Source organism: Vulpes vulpes, chromosome 13 (assembly GCF_048418805.1).
Source record: "Vulpes vulpes isolate BD-2025 chromosome 13, VulVul3, whole genome shotgun sequence".
In the NCBI taxonomy this organism is placed as follows: Eukaryota; Metazoa; Chordata; class Mammalia; order Carnivora; family Canidae; genus Vulpes; species Vulpes vulpes.
Genome location: NC_132792.1, coordinates 103,906,566 through 103,932,987, shown reverse-complemented (window position 1 = coordinate 103,932,987; position 26,422 = coordinate 103,906,566). Strand labels below are relative to the sequence as shown.

Below are 26,422 nucleotides of genomic sequence, written 5' to 3'. Positions count from 1 at the left end.
TTTAGAACTGAAGTCATTGTTTCCTTGGTGGCTATCGGCCTGGGATCATTCACAGCTTTTAGAGGCTGCTTGCCTCCCAGGTTGGTGGTTCCCTTCATCTTTAAATCAGGAATGGAAGGTTGAGTCCTCTTAGGCTTAGTATCACTCTGACCCTCCCTTAAGACTCATCTTCCCTGACTTCCTCTTCTGCCATATCTCATTCACTATAGTAAAAGAAGTAATAGTAAAAGAAATTGATAAGTTGGTTAAAAGAAATAATACTATAGTGCAAGACAATAATAAACACATTCTCTACTAGTTGGCATTTCTAGTTAGAGTTAAAATTGCATGTTTTTTTCAATTGCCACGTTGTATTATAATATTTCTATTATAATACTTTATATACTTCTATCTATATACTCTTTAATTGTGTCTCCTTAAATTTTTAAAATTCGTAATTAAGAGTGAGACTGAGCATGTTTAATGGCTTTTTGGAGGTCATTTGTATTTCCTTTTTTGTAAAAAGGCTGCTGCTGATATTTTTCCATTTGTTGAGTGATTATATTTTGACTAATTTATATGAATTTGTTGTATATTATCAATACTTAATACTTTAAAGTTACATATATTGAAGATAGTTTTATCCAGTCTTCTTTCATTTATGGTAACTTCTGATGAAGAGAATCTTCAGTTTTAGTGTAGCAAAAGTTATAAATATTTTCCTTTGACCTTTGTGCTTTTCTGAATTTAAGAATTTTTTTCTACCTTGAAGTCAAAATACATTCTCTGGTATTTTATTCTAAATGTTTTGAAATTTGGCTTTTCATATTTATATGATGCTTCTAGATGAAATTATGTTAAAAAATTCAGAACTGATATTTTTGCACATATCTTTTACTTATAAGTTTGGAAGTAAGAAACTACCTAGAATTTTGGGAATGCATTTTCACTTGCCACATGTGAAGCATAATCAATATGAAATTCATATATGGATATAGTGTGAAGTTGAGGTTCCAGTTACATTTTCTTCTTTTTTATATTTTATTCTGTATATTTTCTTTCTTAAAGACAAATTGTTGCAATATAATTTACTGTATTTATGTATTAATATTCATTGCCATCTCTGTCACATGTGAGGCTTCCATATATGTGTGGATCTTTTCTATTTTTTATTTGTTTGGTTTACTTAACCATCTTTACCTCAATACTTCATGTCTACATTACTAAGCTTCTATAATGAGTTTTGATTATTTATTATGGTAAATCCCTCTTAATGTTTCCTTATGAGTTTTAGGCTGTTCTTGACCTTTGTCCTTCCATATAAATTTCAGTGTTATCTTACTCATTTCCTTCAGAAGTTTTATTGGAATTATGATTGGAATCATATTCATTTATGGAGTATATGATTGAAAAATGAAATCTTTATGATGGGGATACCTAAACATAAACATGATCTATCTGTCTATTTATTTGGGTAGTTTTTCTAAATTGAACCTTAAGCAGTTTCCTTGGAATTTTGTAGAAGGCAAACTCTCTGGGAAATCAACCTGAGATTAATCCTAGATAAATTAGTCCTTATATTGTCAATGAATTGTACAGTTATTTTTTAAAATAAATTTTTAATGTAATTTTGATTTGTTTATAGATGTAGTCTATATAGTAGATATTATTTAAAATTTGTGAAGGCTTAATTATTGTCCTACTACATGGATAATTTGGATAAATATTTTATTTGGGAAAAATCTTTTCTGTGTAGCGGGGTGCAATTCTAAATAGGTTCATTTTGTAAACTGTGTCAATTCCGTTATTTAATTCTTTTATTATTCTGATTTATTTTCTGACTGATGTATCAATTACTGAGAGCTGCATTAAAAAATTTCAATGTAATAGTGGATTTTTTCTGTTTTTCTGTTATTTCTGGTTTATATAATTTGTAGCCATGTTTTAGATGAAGCTAAGTTTGAATGTTTAGAATTAAGTTTTTTGCTTATGATATATTTTATTTTTATATTTTAAGCTATAAATTCTTAGAAGTTTTGGAATACATATTTTATTTACTGCTTATGATACATAATATCTTTAACGTCTTCCTGGCAGTTTGAGGACCTTATGATTTTTTCTTGATACATAGTTTATCTTCCATCATGTTTTGCTTATCTTATTTAATAATCCTTCTATTAAGATATTTTTATTAATTTACACAATAAATATTTGATTACATTTTCCCAGTGTAACATTTTGCACACAATTCTTTTTGTTTATAAAACATTCCTAATTGCATTATTATTTTTTTTTTGTAACTAAAGTGTATCTTTTACAAGTTAGTGAGGTAGATTTGGTATTTTCAAAATTTTGTTTCCCTGAAAATGTCTTTATCTTGTTCTTATTCGTGCAGTGTAGGGAATATGCACCTACATTAATATGGACATGACTTACATCACTGCATAGGCAATGTAGAAGAATCCAGAAATAGGCAAGGCTGAAAATACTAAACCAAAATACACTGGGCCACAGTGCTAGAGGGGATCACAAGGGAACAATGAATGAGAAGAAACTGATCTTAAATAGTAATGCAAGTATCTCTTCGATTTGCCCTTCTCTTTCCAACTTCTTTATAGCTACCCTTTTTCCTTTAACCCTGGATGAAACAGTCTTTTCACTTTCTTCTGTCTGCTTTGTACTCTAATTGTACTCTATGTTTACCTCCATACTGGTACTTACAACACTATTGAAGTCAGTGATTACCTGTCTACTTCTTTTTAGACTATAATGTTTTCAAAGATAGGAGATGCGTTGTAATTTTTGTTTCCTCTGTGTAACATACACAATGTCTGTCCTATATTAGATACTCAATAAAATGCCAAACCAGGCACTCAAAAGGCATTTCATGCTTTCTGAATGAGTGAGTTAACCGGTGAATAAATGAAAGGAAGGAAAGGAGGGAAGGTAGGGAAGATAGGTTAAAGGAAGAAGGAAAGGAAAGAGAGAAGGAGGAATAAGTGGAGAAAAAGAAGCATCATGGTGTGATCCTGGAAAGAATTTTGTGAAGTGTGGAATGTACAGTGTATACATTCAAGATAATCTGTGAAGATTTAAAATAATGAATGTAGCATTCTTACGTATAATTTCTTTCTAGGGACAACTATAAACATCAGGGAAATATAGCACAACCAATAAAAATTTTTACAATATTATATAGTATTGTCAAATAGTTACGATCTCAATTTCCTAATCATGCTAAAATTTGTCATCTTAAAGAGTATCATTGTTAATAAAATATTTTCAGAAATGGTAAATTCATTCACCAAGCCTACAAACAATCAATTTATTTCTTTGATCATCTCTAAAATGGCAAGTGTGACCTTCTTAACAAAATGTTATTTCTGATAGATATTACGACCATATTTTATAAGGTTAGTAATATTTTTTCAATTATAGAAATCATTTGGGGACTATTATACTTCCTGGGGAAGATCAGAACATGATTAAGTTTAGATATATTAATTTTTTCCTGCATTTTGTACATTATAAAAAACCTTTAAGCTAGAATTTCAAAGAGCGCATTTTAAGCACTCAATTAAAACCAATGATGTGCATCACTTCCATGCATTATTTTTTGGTATGCAATCGAAACTTCTAGTTCAAGAGAAAAGTAAAAGATTTGTGCTGCCTAATTGCACATACAACCTAACTGATTTTTTAAAGTTTCAAGGCATATCATACTTCCAGTTTAGTCTTTACCTCATTAACATACACTTTTTAAAAATTTATGTTGTCATTGTATCTATGAAAACACATTTTTCCTTCTCATTTCTATAAACAGTAGCTTTTGTAGGCTAGAAAACACCATGAAATTGATTCAGGACTTTAAAAATATTGTCAAGATCAAATTCTTTTTAAATGTAAAAGTACAGATTTTCTATAAATTCTTTTCTCATGTTTTCTTTGACATGTACTTCTACCACAGTTCAGAATTTTGTTTAGAACATAATTCCATCATCCATAACTCTTAGTTTCTTGTGTTATTAAAAAAACCAAACAACCATCTACATTTCATTTTATCCAGTCATTTCATGAGATAATAAAAAAATGGCTTTTAAAAATTTAGAAAATCTTTGTGATTTTCATATTTTACTGAACAGTGGCAGATACATAATACTTTTTTTAAATCAGATTGCAGGTAAAGGTTGTAAATAAGTGAATTCCTTTATTATGTATACTTCTGTTTTCTTTTTTAGATATTGATTTTTTTAGTAGAAATGTTTTATTACTACTTTATTGAGTATATAGTATAAGTCCAAAAACCACAAAACATCCAGCAGTTTTACTTTTTGATTCATATTTTACCTTAAAATCTTCTGAATTAAGCAACTTATTTCTTAAAAATAGGTAAGCCAATAATTATCAGTGACAGCTTACCAAATAAGAAACTGGTCTAAAGAGGGAGAGTAAATTCTTGATGGACACAAGCTGTTAAATGGTAGAGCCAACCTACAATGTAATTTTTGATATTGTTTCAATATAATAATATGGGTAAAATGTGATAATATTTATGAAAGTACATATTGCTGATTTTTTCATCATAAAATTTCAATCCCTGTGTGACTTATTCCTAAAATATTTTAAAAATCTAGAAACTGACTTTATTTCATTTATTTTTAAAGAAGTGCTTAATGTTATCTAAATGTTGATTTCAAATATATGCTTATCATCATTTTTAAAAAGATTTAAAAAATATACTCAGGTTATAAAAACAGTTTACCAGGAATAGATGTTGCTTCCAGAGCATCTGTGAAGATTTTAAAGAGTTTCCCATTTGACCTATTGAAGTGATGTATTATATTAATATTAAATCTTTTTTAAATTCTTGAGATGACTCTGCTTGGTTATGGTTTATTGTTCTTTTAATTTACTGCTGAGTTTGATTTGCAAGTATTTTATTTAAGATTTTGCATCCATATTCATAAGTTAGTATGTATTCCAGTGTTCTTAATTTGTGCTATATTTGATAGATTTTCTTATCAGGATTATACTAGCTTTTAAAAATGAATTGTGAAGCTTTTCTTCCTTTCTTATTACCTGAAGAATTAATGTGGATTTAAATAGCTTTTTCTTGAAAGTTTTATAAAACACCTTAGTGAAAATACAACTCTGATGTTTTTATATTTTTTAATTGTTTGAATTACTGTTTTATTTATCATGGAAAGCTGTATTATTTCATCACATGATTGGTCTTACCAGGCTATATATTTTTTCTTAAGGTTAATTTGCAATATTTAATGGCCCTAGAAATAATCCAGGTAGATTAAGATTTTGAATTTGTTATGATATGATATAGAATGCTCTCATGCTTTATCTCTTATTTCTAAATAACTGTATATGTATTTTGTACTATTTAAATTAGATTTTCAAGTTTTAAAAATAGAATAAAAAATAAGATGGTCCTTAGATTTCATAACTCTACAATTTCCAACTTCTAAAAATGTTAATGTATGCTTCTGTAGTTATGATTTATTTTCTTATTCCTTTAGGCTTATTCTGTTCCTTTTTCCCTTTCATTTCTCTGTTTGAATGCTTAATATTTTTGTTTTTTGTTTTTAAATCATTCCCTAAGAGCAACAATTGAATTTCTTCTTACACTTTGAAGCAGAACTTCTTGAAAGGATTTTCTATATTCACTCTTTCAGATTTCTCTCCTGCGTTCCCACTTCAGATAACTACCAGCCAGGCTTTCACCACCACACTACAGTGAAATTACTAATACGGGATCCTATTTTCTTCCTTACAACCCTCATAAAATCTGGTAGGAGTCATTACACAAACTATTAGCTAAAATTACTTTAAGGCATTTTTTGAATAGCACAAATATTTAATGTGCGTACATCAGAGCTTAGAATATACTCATGTGAGTAGAAGAAAATACTGATTTATGACTTCACTATCTAGATGTGGTCACTCCTAATATTTTGTTGTGCATAAACAGGCTTTGCTATATTAAAAAAAACTATATTATCATATGCATACAGTAATTGATGACATGGTTCTCCTTAGATAAAAACTTACCCAAAGTATCTTATATTTTACAATATAATTTTAATAATTGAGAGTTTCTTAGACCTTTATTATTGAACATTTAGGATGTTTTCAGTTTTTAAGTATTATAATCAAAGCTATGGTAAGTATTTCTAAATCTTAAATATTAACATAGCTGCTCATTTTAACAAAAATAATATTGTGGTACAAACAGAAGTTGAATTATGGTATAAGAGGTTTAAGGAAGAATTGTATGCCTTTATTTCTCATAGGGCTTGAATGATTTGCCTGCATTTTTACATGTTCTAAAATTAACTCACTTTTTTAACAACAATACTTTCATTAATTTAACTTCTTGGCTTTCATATTATTAATGTTGTAGAGTTGTTGTCACAGGAATTTGTATGGCAGCTATTCACAATTTAAGATCTGAGTTTATACTATTTTAACTTTTTACCTAATGTTATAACTTTAAATGTTGGTCAGGTTATACATTGTTTCTTTAAATCTGAAAGAATTTTAATAACTTTAAATATAATCATACCACCTCTCAGAGCAATACAAATTGTATAATATTTGTACTTGTTAGGGGACGATGGAGAAGAAAGAGCAAAGTGCTTAATACCAGTATGTTTATAGTTAGGTAGGATTAACCATTGTCCCCTATGTCTGCGTTTTGTTTTACTTGGCTGTGTATATTGTACATATAAAGGACAAATGAATCCTAATTTACAACATCTTATCTTTCTAGATGTTAAAAAGGTTGCCACTCAGTGGTTGAGCATCTGCCTTCGGCCCAGGGTGCGATCCTAGAGTCCTGGGATTGAGTCCCACATCAGGCTCCCTGCATGGAGCCTGCTTCTTCCTCTACCTGTGTCTCTGCCTTTGTGTGTGTGTGTGTGTGTGTGTGTGTGTGTGTGTGTGTGTGTTTCCCATGAATAAATAAATAAAATCTTAAAAAAAAAAGGTTGCCAGTGTGTGAAAAAGTAGTTAGTAAACAAACATTGGGTACACTTTGTGTTTAAAAGGCGGAAAGATTTATATCTGAAAAGAAACCAGAGAACGTAAGTTTTGTGTTTAAATTCACAGGAAAGATTGTTCTAAAAACAACTAGAGGAAATGAAATTGTTAAAATTCTTTCTAAGCATTACAGATACTTATACTTTCTCCTGGGTTTCTAGAGATGGGAAGAGGAAGGATTCTAGGCCAGAGTGTTCCTTCAGTGATGCTACATATTACAGTGGGCAAACTAAATATATCCTTACTTGAGACATCTAGTTATCTAGATGTTTAAAGGGGAACAACAGGTCAAAAGTAGAGAGTTAAAGTAACAACCTTTAAGTGTTCTGTTAATTCATAAGAATGATTGTATTTTGGGAATGAATTTTTTTTAAGATATTTATTTATTTATTTATGAGAGACATGGAGAGAGAGACAGACATAGGCAGAGAGAGAAGTGGGCTCCCTGTCCTTTAAGTATTCTGTTAATTGATAAGAATGATTGTATTTGGGGAATGGATTTTTATTTAAGATTTTTATTTATTTATTCATGAGACACACACACACACACACACACACACACACAGAGATGGGGGAGCAGAGACATAGGCAGAGGGAGAAGCAGGCTCCATGCAGGGAGCCCGACGTGGGACTCCAGGATCACACCTGAGCCAAAGGCAGATGCTCAACTGCTGAGCCCCCAGGCGTCCCTTGGGAATAGAATTGTTAAACTTGATATCATGGAGTATATGCTGACTATTCACTGGGTGGCTGGGGATGGGGTGGGTTCTGTGCCCATGAGTCTTTAACTAAGTTCAGATTGTCTAACCATTGTTCTGTATGTGTACTGTAGTTAATATTGCTATGTATTAAAGGATAAACAAGTCCTAATGCCTGAAGCCACATAAAAAGTAGGGATAGTTAAATAGTCACTTTATAAGTGCCCTTTTGTTAGGTTTTAGGAAGGACTGTTTAGGGGGTGTCTGTTAATTCACTTCTTAAAGTTAGATGTCTTGCTTTACTTAGTCACTGAAATGGTGGAGGGGGCAGTGGAAGGGTGAAGGGAAGGACTTATAACTAGTATCTCCATATCTGGAAGACAGTTTTAGTTTATAATCATAGATTATAGATAAGTCTTTGTAAAGTACCTGTATTTATTGTGGACAAGGGTCATTATTTGTAACATCTAAGCTTTTCAGATATCCTGAGGTGCAATGAATGATAAAATGTATAGCTATTGAATTAACCAATTTATGTTTCTTTTTGTTATAATTGATAGGAAAGAAGCATCTTAGACATGGAATTGTTAAACTGTCTCTGAGAAATTCACATCAGGACTTGTTAGGTTGGCAGCAGAGGGGTGCATGGAAGTATAGGGGGAGAGATGTATGTGAATGTGTTCATATTTACATTTAAATGATAACTGTTAATGTGTGTACATCTCTTTTGGCTGTACTATAGAAAGATACTAAGTGATTTAGTGGCAACATACCTCCTTGCTAATAGTATAGATTGGATAATGAATTCTCTGAGAAGCATTATACTTTGTGTACTCTGCTACTTTGTCTCATTTATAATTGAACATGAAGGGAATGCAGTATTTTAATTGCAATTTTGCCTCTATCTTCTCTTTATAGAGAAGCCAGTTGCTATTTTTGTCTTTTATGACATTTTTTTGTCACCAGGAAAGGCAGGATTACATTTTTTTCTTTCAGGTTGAGTTGGTGTAGTCTATTCTTGTTTACCAAAATACTTGTAGTTTTGGGACTTTGAAATGATAAATATTCATGGTGTGTAAAAAACATATACATAATTGTATGATCTTAATTACATTAAAGTGCTTAGTTGTATAGGTACACACATGGGACCTAGAAGTCAAACTGTAAACTGTTTGTGAATATGGATGGTTTGTTCCTTGCTTTTGGGGTTTATAGTTTCTTTTTATGCACATACTAACTTTTAAAAAGTAAATTTAAAAAAATTTAAAAAGCAACCATACAAAATAATTCTTGGTGTTTGTGTTGTAAGTATAGAGAGTTTTCCATCCTTAGTATCATTTCTGATTTAATTTATTTATTCCTTAGAATAAAAATTCCTTGACTTTGTCTTAAGCAGACATTATCTATGTTGTAAAAGAGATAGATTTTGGAAATTTTCCAATAATTTGAGTGATATGGAGAGCTAAGAAAAGTTATTCCCATAATGATTTTGTATGCATCTGATGCCTTATGATTAACTTTTAGATAAAACTATTCATTGGATTTCTTATACTGTGAAGTATAAGTTCTCTTAGAGACAGTTCCTCTGTATTAAGTACTATAAATATTGGTTACTTTCATTAGTATTCTTTAAATGATAAAAATGCTATAAGATTATAAATTCAATCATTTTCTAGTTGTAGAGGTGGCTTATATATATATATATATATATATAGGGGAAAAGCCTATATTCTATGTCACTGCTAAAATTTTAGTTAATATATTTGGGTATAATTTATGACTATTAATCAATTTTATTTTTATTTTTTTATTAATCAATTTTAATTGAAATTCTTTTTTAATTCAAGTGAAGTGATTCACATATTTCTTAATCTAGAAGGAAACATAAGGATATTGCCCCTCAACTATTTCAGTGTAACCAAAGTTGAGAAGAGATTATTTATCTAAAACATATTTTGGACTTCTCCCCACTATCTAATAGGATACAGACACACACACATACATACATATTCATAAACATATATAAACATATATAGGCTATATACATATGTAGATATGCATATGTACATAACATATATGTACATACATACGCACACACATATATACGAATGAATGAAGGAATGAATCCCTGGTATACATGAGAGGCCCACAATGTTGTGATTTTTATATCAGCAAAATGTTGCCTTGTGTACTAAAAGAGGCTGAGAGTATATAAAATAAAATAAACCTGTTGGATCTCATGATTATGCTGGCAGGAAGCAGGTTGATAAAATTGTCCCACTGCAAATATGTGCTATCTTTCATTAAAAGGGAAGAATGAGGGGATCCCTGGGTGGCTAAGTGGTTTAGCACCTGCCTTTGGCCCAGGGCGTGATCCTGGAGTCCCGGGATTGAGTCCCACATCAGGTTCCCTGCATGGAGCCTGTTTCACTGCCTGTGTCTCTGCCTGTGTCTCTGCCTCTCTCTCTCTCTCTCTCTCATCTCTCTCTCTCACTCTCTCTTTCTGTCTCTCATGAATAAATGAATAAAATCTTTAAAAAAAAGAAAAGGGAAGAATTACTCAAATGGTGAAACCAAGAGCCCTGAAGGTGGTGGAACCAAGCATCGAGCAGGTGGATAAAATTCCACAGAGTGCAACTGAGAGCTATAGATTATTCTTCCTCTTGGAAGAGGATAGAAAAAATCAGGGAAATGTAACAGAAGCTGGAGTCAGAGACACACAGAGCATGATAAGCACTCAACCAGCCATTGCTGACTTTAAAATGGAGTGGGCCATATAGAAAATGTGAAAGGAAAATGAATTCTACCTACAATCTTAATGAGATTAGCAGTGGCTCATTCCCTAGAGTCTCTATAGTGGAGCCCAGACCTGCTGAAAACTTCAATTCAGCTTTGAGACTCTAAACAGGGTATTTACTTAGTCCATTAGCATTCTGTCCTACAGAACCATGAAATAACAGGTATGTATTATTTTAAGCCCGTAAGATGATACCATTCTACTTGTTCAGTTCTTCTTTTGTTTCTTTTAGAAATTTTTTTCAAAGGATTTTCTCAATAGGGTCTCCATATTTTTGATAAGTTTATGCCTAATTAGTTATTTTGTTGCACTTTAATTGGAAATTTTCTCTTTCATTAATTCTCATAACTAGTTATGTTTGGGTATATGAAATCAATAATGCTAACTTATATTTTACTAATTTACTGATTTTTAAATTATTTATGGTAGTTTTATCATTGTTTATTTTGGATTTTCCAAGGGTGCTATTATTTCAACTGTAAATATGGATATTATTATCCCTTTGCTATTTTTATGACTTTTAATTGTTAATCTCTTATATGATTACATTGGTTAATATATCCAGTACAATGTTAAATGGTAATAGAGATCATTGGCATCCTTGCTATGTTCTTCTCTTGGTGGGATTAGTGGTAGTTTTTTCCCTTAAATAAGAGTCTGACTTTAGGATTCAATGTGTATTTTGTAATGTTAAGAAAATATCAGTTTCAATTTATGGAGTATTTTTTTTAATTGGAAACAGTTGTCAAATTTTGTCAAGAGTCTTTTTAGCATCCAGGGAGATGCTCATGTCATATTGTCTCTTATATGTATAGAGAATTGTATTGATGGGTTTCCTAATGTTGAACTTCACATTATTGTAATAAATCTTATTTGGTTATAATATCTCATCCTTTCTTAGACACATTTCAATTTTCTTTTTTGCCCTCATCATTCAAACAGAGTATCTCTGATTTAGGTCAACAGTGATTTCCATATTGCTAAGTCTAATCATTGTTTCTTTGTCCTTGTTTTAATTAACTTATATATAGCACTTAAAGTTGATTATACTCTTATCTCTGGAAATCTTTTCTCTTGGCATCTAACACACATATTCTTACTTCTTCTTATTCTTTTGGAAACTTGCTCTCAGTTTCCTTCACTGGTTTTTCTATATTTCTCCAAACTCCACAAACATTTGAGAATTCCAGGGCTTAGTCTTTTAGAAAAAGCTTAATGTATATGTAACTGACGATTCAGTCTCCACTTAGATGTCTTGTTGGTATCTCAAGCTTACCTTTTCTAAAATTGAATTTTAGATATCCAACCTCTCTATAAACCTGAAGTTTCCCCTGTTCCAGTTAATGACATTCAGTCCATCTAGTTTTTCAGACTAAGGCAGTTGAAATATGCATTGGAACTATGTATTAATTTATGTTGGGAATTGCTAGGCCAAAAAACCCATCTGTTCAATTTTAGTAGATAATGCCAAAATTTTTTTCTAAGATAGTTATACATTTTTTTCTACTTAGACCATCATGTATGAGAGTTCCAGCCTCAGATTAACACCATCATCTAATATTGTCTTTTATTTATTTTTAATTATAGTTCTTTTGGAGGATTTATCCCACTGTGATTTTAAATTTTCATTTCTCCAATGAGTAGTATGGTTGAGAATCTTTAAAGCGCTTTATTTAAAATGCTGTTTTAGAGGCTGTCACAAAATCAGACTCAAATTTCTCCTCCATACTCTAGTTGTGACCTGCACATTACCCCCTTTTGGGATTCAGTTTTCTCATTTGAACAACTAGATGTATATTAATTTAATATGTTAATAATCTACAAGAGACGACTTAGGGGTTAATGTGTTGATTAAAGGGGGAATATATATAGTGTCATTCATTTAGAAAAACATTTTATTCTTTACTTGATTTTAATAATTTTAAGTATTTAATGATATTTTGTGTTCAAATTTAATTTGTATTCAATATGCATGTCTAAAACATTGCCAATTATAAATCCCCTATATTACTAATTATTTACAATGTTATATGAGTTCTCTTTTCAGTGATAGAGTATACAGAATGTTTTCCCACCTTGATTTTTTCATTATTTTATTTACAGCTATCCTCAGTAATTTCCATTCTATTAATGACTCACCCAGTTTATAAAACAGTGAGATAGTATAGACTAGGTGCTGCCTTTCTTAACTTAATTTTCTCCTAAATATTATTAAGTAACATGTTCACTGAGGCTAATGGTATAAATAAAAAGATACAAAGATTTAGCTATTTATTTTAACATCTATTTCCTCCCCATATCTGATCTCACATGAAGTAGCCTATATTACCAGCACAGTATGTCATCTTGCACATATTTTTCTATGCTTCTGTAAATACGTTATTATATGTACTTGTACAATTTACTATTTGATTTTTAATTTAAAAAGAGGTTTTCAAATATACACTTAGTAAACTTGCCCTTTTACTTAAAAATGCATTGTGAAATTCCTCAAGGTTGTTAGATATAAGTCTAATGTACTTTTTAAAAAATATATATTTATGTATTTTAGAGACAGAGTGGGGGAGGGGCAAGAGAGAAGGAGAGGAAGAGAGAGACTCTCGGGCAAACTCCACATTGCATAGAGCCCTACAAGCAGAGCTTGATCTCCTGACCTAGAGATCATGACCTGAGCCAAAACCAAGAGTCCAGTACTTAACAGACTGAGCCACGCAGGTGTTCCTAATGTACTTTTTTAATGTACAAGTATTATACACTATGAATTGCCATCGTATCAGTAAGAATACAGTGTAGAAAACAGAAATCCCTCTTTGTTAGGCAGAAAGGGATGTAGAGATTTCGGCAAGTTTGCAAAGCTGGCAGAGTTATGTAGGCTGGACTTAAGGAATGTTATTCAAATTGACCAATATAGGAACTATGACATCTGAGGCTGCCTCTAGATCTGTATTGAGCGTATGACTGCTGCTTTGATCAGAAAGTGCAGATCTGGAAACTGTAGCCACTGCTGCTGATGCCAAAGTGCCTCAACACCCACAGCTAGCAGATGGACACCAAAATGCGACTATACAATATTCACATCTCTTGACCTTACTTGCCAATAGAGAGAAAACAAACAAAACTAAAGGAAAGCAGCCAAGAATCAGAAAGATGCCTTTTACCTCAGTTCTATTTTCCATAATATGCATGACTGTATCTCCAATTGGTTGAACTAATTTGCATCTTGAACACTTTCACAAATAGGAATAGAAACTGTCTTCCTTCCTGTCTTCCTGCCTTCTTTTCTGTTCTTTTTCTGTCGTGGGCTCTGATATGTTAGGAAACACATTAGAAGGAGGTTGCAAAGGGGGTTCACTGAGCCATTAATTTTACTTTATTCATCTCAACTCAACAGTATTAAAATTAATAACTTCATATATGTTGTTTTTAATGTGCTGGTTCTTTGTATGTGCTAGATTCTCAAAACTTGGATTGTTATGCCAGAACTAAGTGTATTTTTCAAGATAGATATTACTGAAATATGTTCTAAGAAGTTTGGTATGTATATTTGTGCATATGTATGTGTATATGAGCAGTACAAATGTCTGATTTCTCATTTTTTCCAACAGTGTAGGTGTTTTAAAATTATACCAACTTAATTGGTTGGGTAAAGAAATGTTGGGAGTAATTTTTGTTTTCCTGTCTGGAAGGGAAATAAATTCATTTTCATTTTCTTTTATTAGCCATTAAATCTTCCTCTTCTTTCTTTTTCTTACTTGCAAAGATTACTATTCATGAGATACTACATAATTTTAGATATTCCAATGACAAGCATTTTCAAAGTTACATGTTTAATATTATTTATATTAGGAAAGCAATTAGCACACAATGATTTCATGTGTGATTCCATGGATTTTATTGATTAGGGCAGGGTTAACATAATAGTACTTATTCAAAAATTGCAAGTTGTAAGTATACTGTAGTACTTAAGATGTGCTCATGAACATTTCATAACTTCACTTCCTGAAACTGCCAACAAATACCTGTCAGTGACATGGTAATACAGATCATTAATTTTGACCTTAAGGCATTGAATTTTCATGTTTATCTTTTACTCTTTTTATTGGGAAACGTGCTAGAAAATATATTTCTGAAAGATTGACAGTTATTTGACATATGAAATATGTATAATTTTAGGCATCAGAACTACCACATCTGATCTGGAAAGTACATTAGAAACTCATTGGTGGGAGGGTAGCTCCTTGGTGGCTCAGTCAGTTAAGCATCTGCCTTCAGCCCAGGTCATGAACTCAGGGTTCTGACCTATGTTGGATTCCCTGCTTAGCGGGCTCCCTCTGTCTCTCACCCTGCTCATGCTGTCTCTCACTATCTTTTTTTCTCTCAAATAAATAAAATCCTTTTTTTAAAAAAAGGGAAAGAAAAACAAACTGACTTGGGTCCTATTTATGATTTTTGTACTCTGTAGATTCTGTCCTAGGTAAGTGGTTAAAAATATGGGTGTTTGAGGCATCTGGGTGGTTCAGCCTGTTAAGCTTCTGACATTTTTTGTTTAAAGATTTATTTATTTATGAGAGACGTGCAGAGAGGGGCAGAGACATAGGCAGAGGGAGAAGCAGGCTCCATACAGGGAGCCTAATGTGGGACTCAATCTTGGAACCCCAGGATCATGGCCTGACCCGAAGGCAAAGCATCCCAATCTTCTGACTCTTGATTTCGGCTTAGATCATGAACTCTGGGTCCTGAGATCCAGCCTCTTATCCAGCTCCAAAATGGTTGTAGAGCTTACTTAAGATTCCCTTTCTTCCTTTCCCTCTGATCCTCTCCCCCTGCTCAGACATGCATACTCTTCTCTCTCTCTCTCTTTCTCTCTAAAACAAAAGAAAACAAAACTATGGATGTTTAATTGTAGAAGTAGAGACACTAGTGAGGAATGTGATCAAATCAGTTACATGTCTTTAGATAGGTATGAAGACTAAATTAAAATATTTCCTAAAAATCCTTTACCAATGTTTACAAGCAGCAAAGAAAGATTAGTGTGGGAATAATTTGAATTTTATTAGAATTTTGGGTTTTGTGAACTGGTGAAGAAAACAGATCTACTTTATTATATGTTCTAAGATTTGTCACAATGGTCATAATTAATAAATAATCCACAATTGTCATGTTAAAGCACAAAAAATAGCCTATAAAATTTTTTAAATAGATACTGAAGTGTATGTACAGAATGACAAAGAATGAGAGTGCTGAGACTTTAGAATTATGTTTTTAGGATTATAATTAACTTCAGAGTCCAGATCTGCTGAAGCAGTTAGTAAGACATTTATCAAGCCTGCTACCAGGTGACAGAGAGATTCAGGGATATAACAAACAAAATGATTCATTAAATGCCTATGTCAAATAACAATTCATCTTTTACTTATAGAGATTACCAAATATGTAAAGAAGTAATTATTATTTCTAGTATAAAAGTTGTTAAAATTCACTGTAAAGTGATGAATTCATTCATACTGTGAATTCTTTGCTAATGTGTACAGATAAAGAAAATTTAAATGTATTGATGACTTCTTGAGAAACAGCAGTAAGTCCTGAAATCCATGTTTTTGATTAAGCACATATGATGCTAATGCCATAGCCAGATGAAAGAAAATGATTAGTTACATATATTCAAAAAGTTGTCCAGAAAGGCAAATCTACCCACTGTTATACTCATGAATAGTCATATTCAAGCCATTGCAAAATGATGCAGGCATGTTAAGAGAAGTATTTCATTAAAGTTTAAAAATTATTCATCAAATCAGTTAAAACCGCCAAATACTCATTTGTGCTCTCAGACTTGTAAATGAATGATCATTATTCTGTAATATGTGCTTTTTAAGGAACTCACTCCCTATTAATTTACTTTAAAAAAGCTTCAACTATTCCTCAGTGAAAAATTCAGGCTTCTAGATGACTTTTATGACTGAGAACTACATTAAAAATTAGGATATTTAAAGGAAGGGAGAAGAAATGTTGGGAAATATCAGGAAGGGAGACAGAACATAAAGACTCCTAACTCGGGGAAACGAACTAGGGGTGGTGGAAGGGGGGAGGAGGGCGGGTGTTGGAGGGGAATGGGTGACGGGCACTGAGGTGGACACTTGACGGGATGAGCACTGGGTGTTTTTCTGTATGTTGGTAAATTGAACACCAATAAAAATTAATAAAAAAAAAAAATAAAAAAAAAATTAGGATATTTTACAAAGGTATTTTCTCAATCAAAAACTTTAAATGTCCTAATACAAATCGAATAGGTGAAGCACATATGAAGAAAAAACAGCAAAATTGAAGCCATAGAATATACTTTTTAATTATGTCAAGGTGGGAATGTCTCATTGTCTAATTTGGTTACAACTTTATCTAAGGAATACACTCAAACTATGTTGCACTATCTAAAAAAACTTGACTGATAAACTTGACATGATTATCCCAAACAAAGATAGTAATGAGTAGGTAAAAATGCTTGTACATCATTAGTAGTTGGACAGTTTCTGAAGAACAATTCTGAAAGATATTTCAAAGGCCTCTTGAAACTAAAACTCATAAAAAAAACTTCGGGTTATATCTATAATATCCAGTTGTATGGGAAATTTATTAAATATACTGATAAATCATAATCATTGAACTCTTAAAATTACGTTAATTGAAATATTTCTTTAATTACTATTCATAATTCTAAAAAATATTTAGTATTTTCTTGGTATGTTGAATACATTTAATACTACTTGTATTTTATTTTTATATTGTTTATTTCATAAATTGTTTTTATTTATTTTTAAGTTGCTTCCCTTTATGGCATATGATACTGGGGCGCCTCCCGGGTGGCTCAGCAGTTAAGCACCTGCCTTCAGCTCAGGCCATGATCCTGGAGACCCGGGATCGAGTCCCACGGCGGGCTCCCTGCATGGAGCCTGCTTCTCCCTCTGCCTCTGCCTCTCTCTCTCTCTCCCTCTCTGTGTCTATCATGAATAAATAAATAAAATCTTAAAAAAAATAAAAATAAAAGTTAAAAATTAAATAAATAAAATATTTTTAAAAATGATACTGGATTTTTAACTTAAATAACAGTAGTTTCCTTTTTTAAAATGATTGTTTAAATAAACGTGAGCTGCCTTAAGAAAAAACATTTTTAAAGAAAAATTTTAAATGCACAGTAGTACAGATGGTATGGTATGTAATAGAGTAAAATAACAAGGAAAGTTTGAAATGGTTTAGGAAACAGTGTCCTGTTACATCCTTTGTCATTAATTTTCGGATCTGATGCCTCTTAACAATGTTGTTTTGTTTTTTTTAAATTATAGAATTCAATGATTTTTAGTATATTGACAAACAACTATAATTTTGGGATAACCAACAGTATATTCTATTCAACCTTTATATGGCTTATCATTCTTTTCATGTGGTTTTTGATTTGAACTTCTAAATAAGAATTTGTTTTTATTCTCTATAGTTCTCTTTTACATTTAATTTATTCCCAAATATTTTGTATTTTTTTACCGAAGTTTTTAAGTATTGTGACAGTGTTTTTAAACAGATTATTACTGTTATGGTTAAAAGCTTCTAATTTCCTTATATCCAGCCATTTTACCAAAATTGTTTATTGAAGTTTTAAATAAAATCTTCTGTTTTTCAAAGTGTTCAGTAATATCTAAAGTTGAAGGTATATTACCTATTTGTATTTGACTTTATAATTCTTTATTTTATTCAATTACATTTAACTAAACTTTCACATAACATGATTAATAATAATGGTGATAAGAGATAATCTAGCCTCATTCTTGAGCTCAGTGGGTATGTATTTAGCATTTTGATGTATTTTGATATTTTTTATTTTTTTATATCTGTGTAGTTTTTCCTTGTACTAGTTTAAGTATTATTGAAACTAGATAGTGAATTTACCACATAGCTATTCTCTAGAGTGTTGACCATATTCATGTTATTTTTTCCTTTAATTTTTTAATGTGATGAATTATGATTTAAATTTTCTAATTTTTATCAATTCTTACAACATAACAAATACCTTCTATTTTATTCTGATTAATTATTTGAGCACTATTAGGGTTGATTTTCTATATTCTATTCAGAATGTTGCATCGATTTTTATAAGTGGCAACAACCTGTGGTATTATACTATTTTTTTGTGTGTACTATACTATTTTAATCAACATTAACTTATGGTAGCTACATGATTTGAATATATTTCTTACCTTACAAAAGAATGGGAAGCTTCATAATTCATTTATTTCTTCTGTATATTTTAGCTAGATGATTTGAAAAAAATTTATGATCAACTAGCTTGGAAGAGAAAAAGTTATGAAAAGGAGTATCTGGATGTACTTAATAATTATTATACCTCAGTAAGTACACCTTTCCCTCCTTCTACCTAAAGTTCTATTCTCTATTCCTAAATACTAACTCAGAAAAGTAAAAATAATTTCGTTATATATGTTTTTTCTTTCTGAGATACAAAGCATGTATAAATGATTATTTTATTCTTTTCTTAAAGAAAAAATCATGGGATATTGAGCTTTCTAATGTTACAAAAGACTTTTCAGATATCTCAATTGCAAATGCTCAGTTGATAGAAGAAAACAGAAGACTTGGAATTGATATTGAAACTATAGCAGGTTTAATCAATGACAGGTAATTTTGCAAAGATAATTTTTATTTTGTTATATCCAATATGTTAAATATAGTATTATATTGATACATCTCTTCATTTTGTTCTCCTGGCATGGTATGGTGGTGTGTGTGTTTACCATTAGCTTAAATTTTGTTTATTTTTATTCATTTTGTTTTGTTTTGTTTTTTAGGAGGGAGGAGGAGCAAATGGAGAGGAAGGGAGAGAACCTTAAGTAGGCTCCATGCCCAGTGTAGAGCCTGACACAGGTCTCAAACTCACAACCCTGAGATCATGATCTGAGCTGAAATCAAGAGTTGGAAGCTTAACCAACTCAGCCACCCAAGTGCCCCTAGATGTTGCTTTTTAAGTCTCACTCTGAATCCCTCTAGAGATAGCAAAACAGTGAAAAAATTACCCAATAAAATAGTTTCATGCTATCACCTCTTTTTGACGTATCTTCTTATACTCAAAGAAACTTAAAATATGCTTTTTTTAATAGTAAATTTATTTTTTATTGGTGTTCAGTTTGCCAACATATAGAATAACACCTAGTGCTCATCCAGTCAAGTGCCCCCTCAGTGCCTGTCACCCAGTCACCCCCATCCCCCGCCCTCCTCCCCTTCCACCACCCCTAGTTCGTTTCCCAGATTTAGGAGTCTTCATGTTCTGTCTTCCTTTCTAATATTTCCTACCCATTTCTTCTCTCCTCCCTTCTATTCCCTTTCACTATTATTTATATTCCCCAAATGAATGAGACCATATAATGTTTGTCCTTCTCCAATTGACTTATTTGACTCAGCATAATATCCTCCAGTTCCATCCACGTTGAAGCAAATGGTGGGTATTTGTCATTTCTAATGGCTGAGTAATATTCCATTGTATACATAAACCACATCTTCTTTATCCATTCATCTTTCGATGGACATTGAGGCTCCTTCCACAGTTTGGCTATTGTGGACATTGCTGCTATAAACATCGGGGTGCAGGTGTCCCAGTGTTTCATTGCATCTGCATCTTTGGGGTAAATCCCCAGCAGGGCAATTGCTGGGTCATAGGACAGGTCTATTTTTAACTCTTTGAGGAACCTCCACACAGTTTTCCAGAGTGGCTGCACCAGTTCACATTCCCACCAACAGTGTAAGAGGATTCCCTTTTCTCTGCATCCTCTCCAACATTTGTGGTTTCCTGCCTTGTTAATTTTCCCCATTCTCACTGGTGTGAGGTGGTATCTCATTGTGGTTTTGATTTGTATTTCCCTGATGGCAAGTGATGCAGAGCATTTTCTCATGTGCGTGTTGGCCATGTCTATGTCTTCCTCTGTGAGATTTCTGTTCATGTCTTTTGCCCATTTCATGATTGGATTGTTTGTTTCTTTGGGGTTGAGTTTATTTATTTATTTATTTATTTATTTTAAAGATCTTATTTATTTATTCATGAGAAAGAGAGAGAGAGAGAGAGAGAGAGAGAGAGGCAGACACACAGGCGGAGGGAGAAGCAGGCTCCATGCACCGGGAGCCCGATGTGGGATTTGATCCCGGGTCTCCAGAATCATGCCCTGGGCCAAAGGCAGGCGCCAAACCGCTGCGCCACCCAGGGATCCCATGGTGTTGAGTTTAATAAGTTCTTTATAGATCTTGGAAACTAGCTCTTTATCTGATACGTCATTTGCAAATATCTTCTCCCATTCTGTAGGTTGTCTTTTCGTTTTGTTGACTGTATTCTTTGCTGTGCAAAAGCTTCTTATCTTGATGAAGTCCCAATAGTTCATTTTTGCTTTTGTTTCTTTTGCCTTCGTGGATGTATCTTGCAAGAAGTTACTGTGGCTGAGTTCAAAAAGGGTGTTGTCTGTGTTCTCCTCTAGGATTTTGATGGAATCTTGTCTCACATTTAGATCTTTCATCCATTTTGAGTTTATCTTTGTGTATGGTGCAAGAGAGTGGTCTAGTTTCATTCTTCTGCATGTGGATGTCCAATTTTCCCAACACCATTTATTGAAGAGACTGTCTTTTTTCCAGTGGATAGTCTTTCCTCCATTGTCGAATATTAGTTGACCATGAAGTTGAGGGTCCACTTCTGGATTCACTATTCTGTTCCATTGATCTATGTGTCTGTTTTTGTGCCAGTACCACACTGTCTTGATGACCACAGCTTTGCAATACAACCTGAAATCTGGCATTGTGATGCCCCCAGCTATGGTTTTCTTTTTTAAAATTCCCCTGGCTATTCGGGGTCTTTTCTGATTCCACACAAATCTTAAAATAATTTGTTCTAACTCTCTGAAGAGAGTCCATGGTATTTTGATAGGGATTGCATTAAGCATGTAAATTGCCCTGGGTAACATTGACATTTTCAGAATATTAATTTTGCCAATCCATGAACATGGAATATTTTTCCATCTCTTTGTGACTTCCTCAATTTCTTTCAGAAGTGTTCTATAGTTTTTAGGGTATAGACCCTTTACCTCTTTAGTTAGGTTTATTCCTAGGTATCTTATGCTTTTAGGTGCAATTGTAAATGGGATTGACTCCTTAATTTCTCTTTCTTCAGTCTCATTGTTAGTGTATAGAAATGCCATTGATTTCTGGGCATTGATTTTGTATCCTGCCACACTGCCAAATTGCTGTATGAGTTCTAGCAATCTTGGGGTGGAATCTTTTGGGTTTTCTTTTCTTTTTTTTTTTCTTTTGGGTTTTCTATGTAGAGTATCATGTCATAGGCGACGAGGGAGAGTTTGACTTCTTCTTTGTCAGTTTGAATGCCTTTAATGTCTTTTTGTTGTCTGATTGCTGAGGCTAGGACTTTCAGTACTATGTTGAATAGCAGTGGTGAGAATGGACATCCCTGTCTTGTTCCTGATCTTAGGGGAAAGGATCCCAGTGCTTCCCCAATGAGAATAACATTTGCCATGGGTTTTTCGTAGATGGCTTGTAAGATGTTGAGGAATATTCTCTCTATCCCTACACTCTGAAGAGTTTTGATCAGGAATGGATGCTGTATTTTGTCAAATGCTTTCTCTGCATCTATTGAGAGGATCATATGGTTCTTGGTTTTTCTCTTGCTGATACGATGAATCACATTGATTGTTTTATGAGTGTTGAACCAGCCTTGTGTCCCCGGAATAAATCCTACTTGGTCATGGTGAATAATTTTCTTAATGTACTGTTGTGTCCTATTGGCTTGTTGAGAATTTTTGCATCCGTGTTCATCAGGGATATTGGTCTATAATCCTCCTTTTTGGTGGGGTCTTTGGTTTTGGAATTAAGGTGATTCTGGCCTCATAGAACAAATTTGGAAGTACTCCATCCCTTTCTATCTTTCCAAACAGCTTTAGTAGAATAGTTATGGTTTCTTCTTTAAACGTTTGGTAGAATTCCCCAGGGAAGCCATCTGGCCCTGGACTTTTGTGTCTTGGGAGGTTTTTGATGACTGCTTCAATTTCCTCCCTGGTTATTGGCCTGTCCAGGTTTTTTATTTCTTCCTGTTCCAGTTTTGGTAGTTTGTGGCTTTCCAGGAATGTGTCTATTTCTTCTAGATTGCCTAATTTATTGGCGTATAGCTTTTCATAATACGTTTTTAAAATCGTTTGTATTTCCTTGTTGTTGGTAGTGATCTCTCCTTTCTCATTCATTATTTTATTAATTTGAGTCTTCTCTCTCTTATTTTTAATAAGGCTGGCTAATGGTTTATCTATCTTAATAATTCTTTCAAGGAACCAACCAACCAACTTTTGTTGATCTGTTCCACAGTTCTTCTGGTCTGGATTTCTTTGAGTTCTGCTCGAATCTTTATTAACTCTCTTCTTCTGCTGGGTGTAGGATCTATTTGCTGTTTTCTCTCTAGCTCCTTTAGGTGTAAGGTTAGCTTTTGTATTTGAGTTCTTTCCAGTTTTTGGATGGATGCTTGTATTGCGATGTATTTCCCCCTCAGGACTGCTTTTGCTGTATCCCAAAGATTTTGAACGGTTGTATCTTCATTCTCATTAGTTTCCATGAATCTTTTTAATTCTTCCTTAATTTTCTGGTTGACCCTTTCATCTTTTAGCAAGATGGTCCTTAACCTCCACATGTTTGAAGTCCTTCCAAACTTCTTATTGTGATTTAGTTCTAATTTCAAGGCATTATGGTCTGAGAATATGCAGGGGATGATCCCAATCTTTTGGTATCGGTTAAGGCCTGATTTGTGACCCAGTATGTGGTCTATTCTGGAGAGAAAGTTCCATGTGCACTTGAGAAGAATGTGTATTCAGTTGAGTTTGGATGTAAAGTTCTGTAGATATCTGTGAAATCCATTGGTCCAGTGTATCATTTAAAGCTCTCATTTCTTTGGAGATGTTGTGCTTAGAAGACCTATTGAGTGTAGAAAATGCTAGATTGAAGTCACCAAGTATAAGTGTATTATTATCTAAGTATGTCTTAATTTTGGTTATTAATTGATTGATATATTTGGCAGCTCCCACATTCAGGGCATATATATTGATGATTTTTAAGTCCTCTTGTTGGATAGATCCTTTGAGTATGAGATAGTGTCCCTCTTCATCTCTCACTACAGTCTTTAGGGTAGATTTTACTTTATCTGATATAAGGATGGCTACCCCTGCTTTCTTTTGAGGACCATTCGATTGGTAAATGGTTTTCCAGCCTTTTATTTTCAGGCTGTAGGTGTCCTTCTGTCTAAAATGAGTCTCTTGTAGACAGCAAATAGATGGGTCCTTTTTTATCCAGTCTGACACCCTGCGCCTTTTGATGGGGTCATTAAGCCCATTCACATTCAGAGTTACTATTGAAAGACATGAGTTTAGTGTCATCATGATATCTATTCAGTCCCTGTTTTTGTGGATTGTTCCATTGGACTTCTTCTTAAAGGGGAATTTTGAGAGTCCACCTTAAAATTTCTTGCAGAGCTGGTTTGGAGGTCACATATTCTTTCAGTTCTGGCCTGTCTTGGAAGATCTTTATCTCTCCTTCCATTCTGAATGAGAGCCTTGCTGGATAAAAGTATTCTTGGTTGCATGTTTTTCTCATTTAGGATCCTGAATATATCCTGCCAGCCCTTTCTGGCCTGCCAGGTCTCTGTGGAGAGGTCTGCTGTTACCCTAATACTTATCCCCATAAAAGTCAGGGATTTCTTGTCTCTTGCTGCTTTAAGGATCTTCTCTTTATCTTTGGAATTTGCAAGCTTAACTATTAAATGTCGAGGTGTTGAATGGTTTTTATTGATTTTAGGCGAGGATCTCTCTATTTCCTGGATCTGAATGCCTGTTTCCCTTCCCAGATTAGGAAAGTTTTCAGCTATGATTTGTTCAAATACATATTCTGGACCTCTGTCCTTTTCGGCGCCCTTGGGAACCCCAATTAAACGTAGGTTTTTCTTCCTCAGGCTTTCATTTATTTCCCTTAATCTATCCTTATGGTCTTTTAATTGCTTGTCTCTTTTTTCCTCAGTTTCCCTCTTTGCCATCAGCTTGTCTTCTATGTCAGTCACTCATTCTTCCACCTCGTTAACCCTCGTCGTTAGGACTTCTAGTTTGGATTGCATCTCATTCAATTGATTTTTAATTTCTGCCTGGTTAGATCTAAATTCTGCAGTCATGAAGTCTCTTGAGTCCTTTATGCTTTTTTCTAGAGCCACCAGTAGCTTTATAATAGTACTTCTGAATTGGCTTTCTGACATTGAATTGTAATCCAAATTTTGTAACTCTGTGGGAGTGAGAACTGTTTCTGATTCTTTCTTTTGAGGTGAGGTTTTCCTTCTAGTCATTTTGCTCAGTACAGAGTGGCCAAAAACAAGTTGTATTGGGAAAAGGAGAGAGAGGAGCGAAAGAAGGAAAGAAAAGAGAAAAAGAAAAAGGAAACAAAAAAAGAGAAGAAAAAGAAAGAAAAAAAAGGGTGGGGGAAGCAAACAGAAATCAAAAAGAAAAAAACAAAACAAAACCACAACAACAACAACAAAAAACACGGGGGAGTATCCTCTGATTCTGTATACTGTAAGTCCCTTGACTTCCCCTGGAACTTTCCAGTGCTGCTTGGTCAATAATTTGTTTTTCCCCCTGTCCCTCTAGCAGGTCTTCTGGGGGAGGCGCCTGTTGTGCTGATTTTCAGGTGTTAGACTTGGGGGAGCTGCTCTGCCCCCTGCCTGGTGCAGGGCTCAGTGGGGGTTGTTTACCCGTAAGGCCCCAGGAGGAACAACCACAGTGGTGGTGGCCAGCTCTGGAGCCCTGGATTCAGCTCCCGCAGTAGCTCCGGGGCTCTCCGTCTGCAGGGCCTGGAGGCTCCGGGGCGGGGCCGCTGATCTTCTCAGCTGGGGGCAGGAGCGTCCTTGCGGTCCTGGGCCCTCCCAGCCTTTGCCTGTCCTGGGGGGAGGGTGGATCCTGGGCTGTGTCCCCCGTGCCCTGTGCTCCCCAGCCTATGCTGTTGGAATCGCACTCCCAGCCGGGCAGCCCCCTCTGCGGAGCCGCCGCCCAAACCCCTCCGAGCTGCTCCGGGTTCCGCCGTGCGCGCTGCAGCCTTTAGGGAGCTCGGCGCACTCTCCCGGGGCGCAGGTGCCTGTTAGTGTCCCCGGGAGCCCGAGGGCATCCCCGCCCTCCTGGGTCCTGCTCCAACTCCCTGCGAGCCCCTTTCCGCCCGGGGAAGGTTGGTGCAGCTCCTGCTTCTCCGGGACGGGGCTCTCCTGTCCTGGGGACACTCGCCCCGGCCTCAGCCCGGCTCCTCGCGGGGCCCCTCCCCCTTGGAGGCCTTTTGTTTCTTTATTTCTTTTTCCCCGTCTTCCTACCTTGATAGAAGCGCAAACACTTCTCACTGTAGCAGTCCAGCTGGTCTCTCTTTAAATCTCAGGCCGAATTCGTAGATTTTCAGGATGATTGGATGGTTTTCTAGGTAATTTGGTGGGGACAGGTGACTTGGGGACCCTACTCTTCCACCTTCTTGCCCCTCCTCCTAAAATATGCTTAATCAAGCTCTGGCTGTCCTTCAATTAATTCTTCCTAGCTACTACTAGTTTTCTTAGCACAGAAACCTACAGATTTTCTTGCTTTCTTTTTCTATTTCAATCTTCATATTCAACATGTTAAGAAAAAACTGTTCCACATGCTAATCTCGTTTTATCTGTCTCACTACTCCACCAGCACCCTGGTACAAGCTTACAGTGACTTCCAAAGCTAGTTTACTGCAGTCATTATGCTCCCTTTCTAAACTATTATCTACACTGTGGTAAGTTCTTCTTTCTGTCTGTTTCTCTCTCTCT

The 26,422-nt window shown here is 34.1% G+C and overlaps 1 protein-coding gene across 1 annotated transcript in view; it reads left to right on the top strand.

The window, feature by feature from the left end:
• Positions 1–26,422, top strand: part of CCDC178 (coiled-coil domain containing 178) — a 371,851-nt gene that overhangs the window by 54,778 nt on the left and 290,651 nt on the right. The window contains exons 10-11 of the mRNA XM_072733713.1: positions 18,822–18,917; positions 19,067–19,203. Of these exons, the coding sequence (XP_072589814.1) occupies positions 18,822–18,917; positions 19,067–19,203 (233 nt within the window). The remainder of the gene's footprint in view (positions 1–18,821; positions 18,918–19,066; positions 19,204–26,422) is intronic.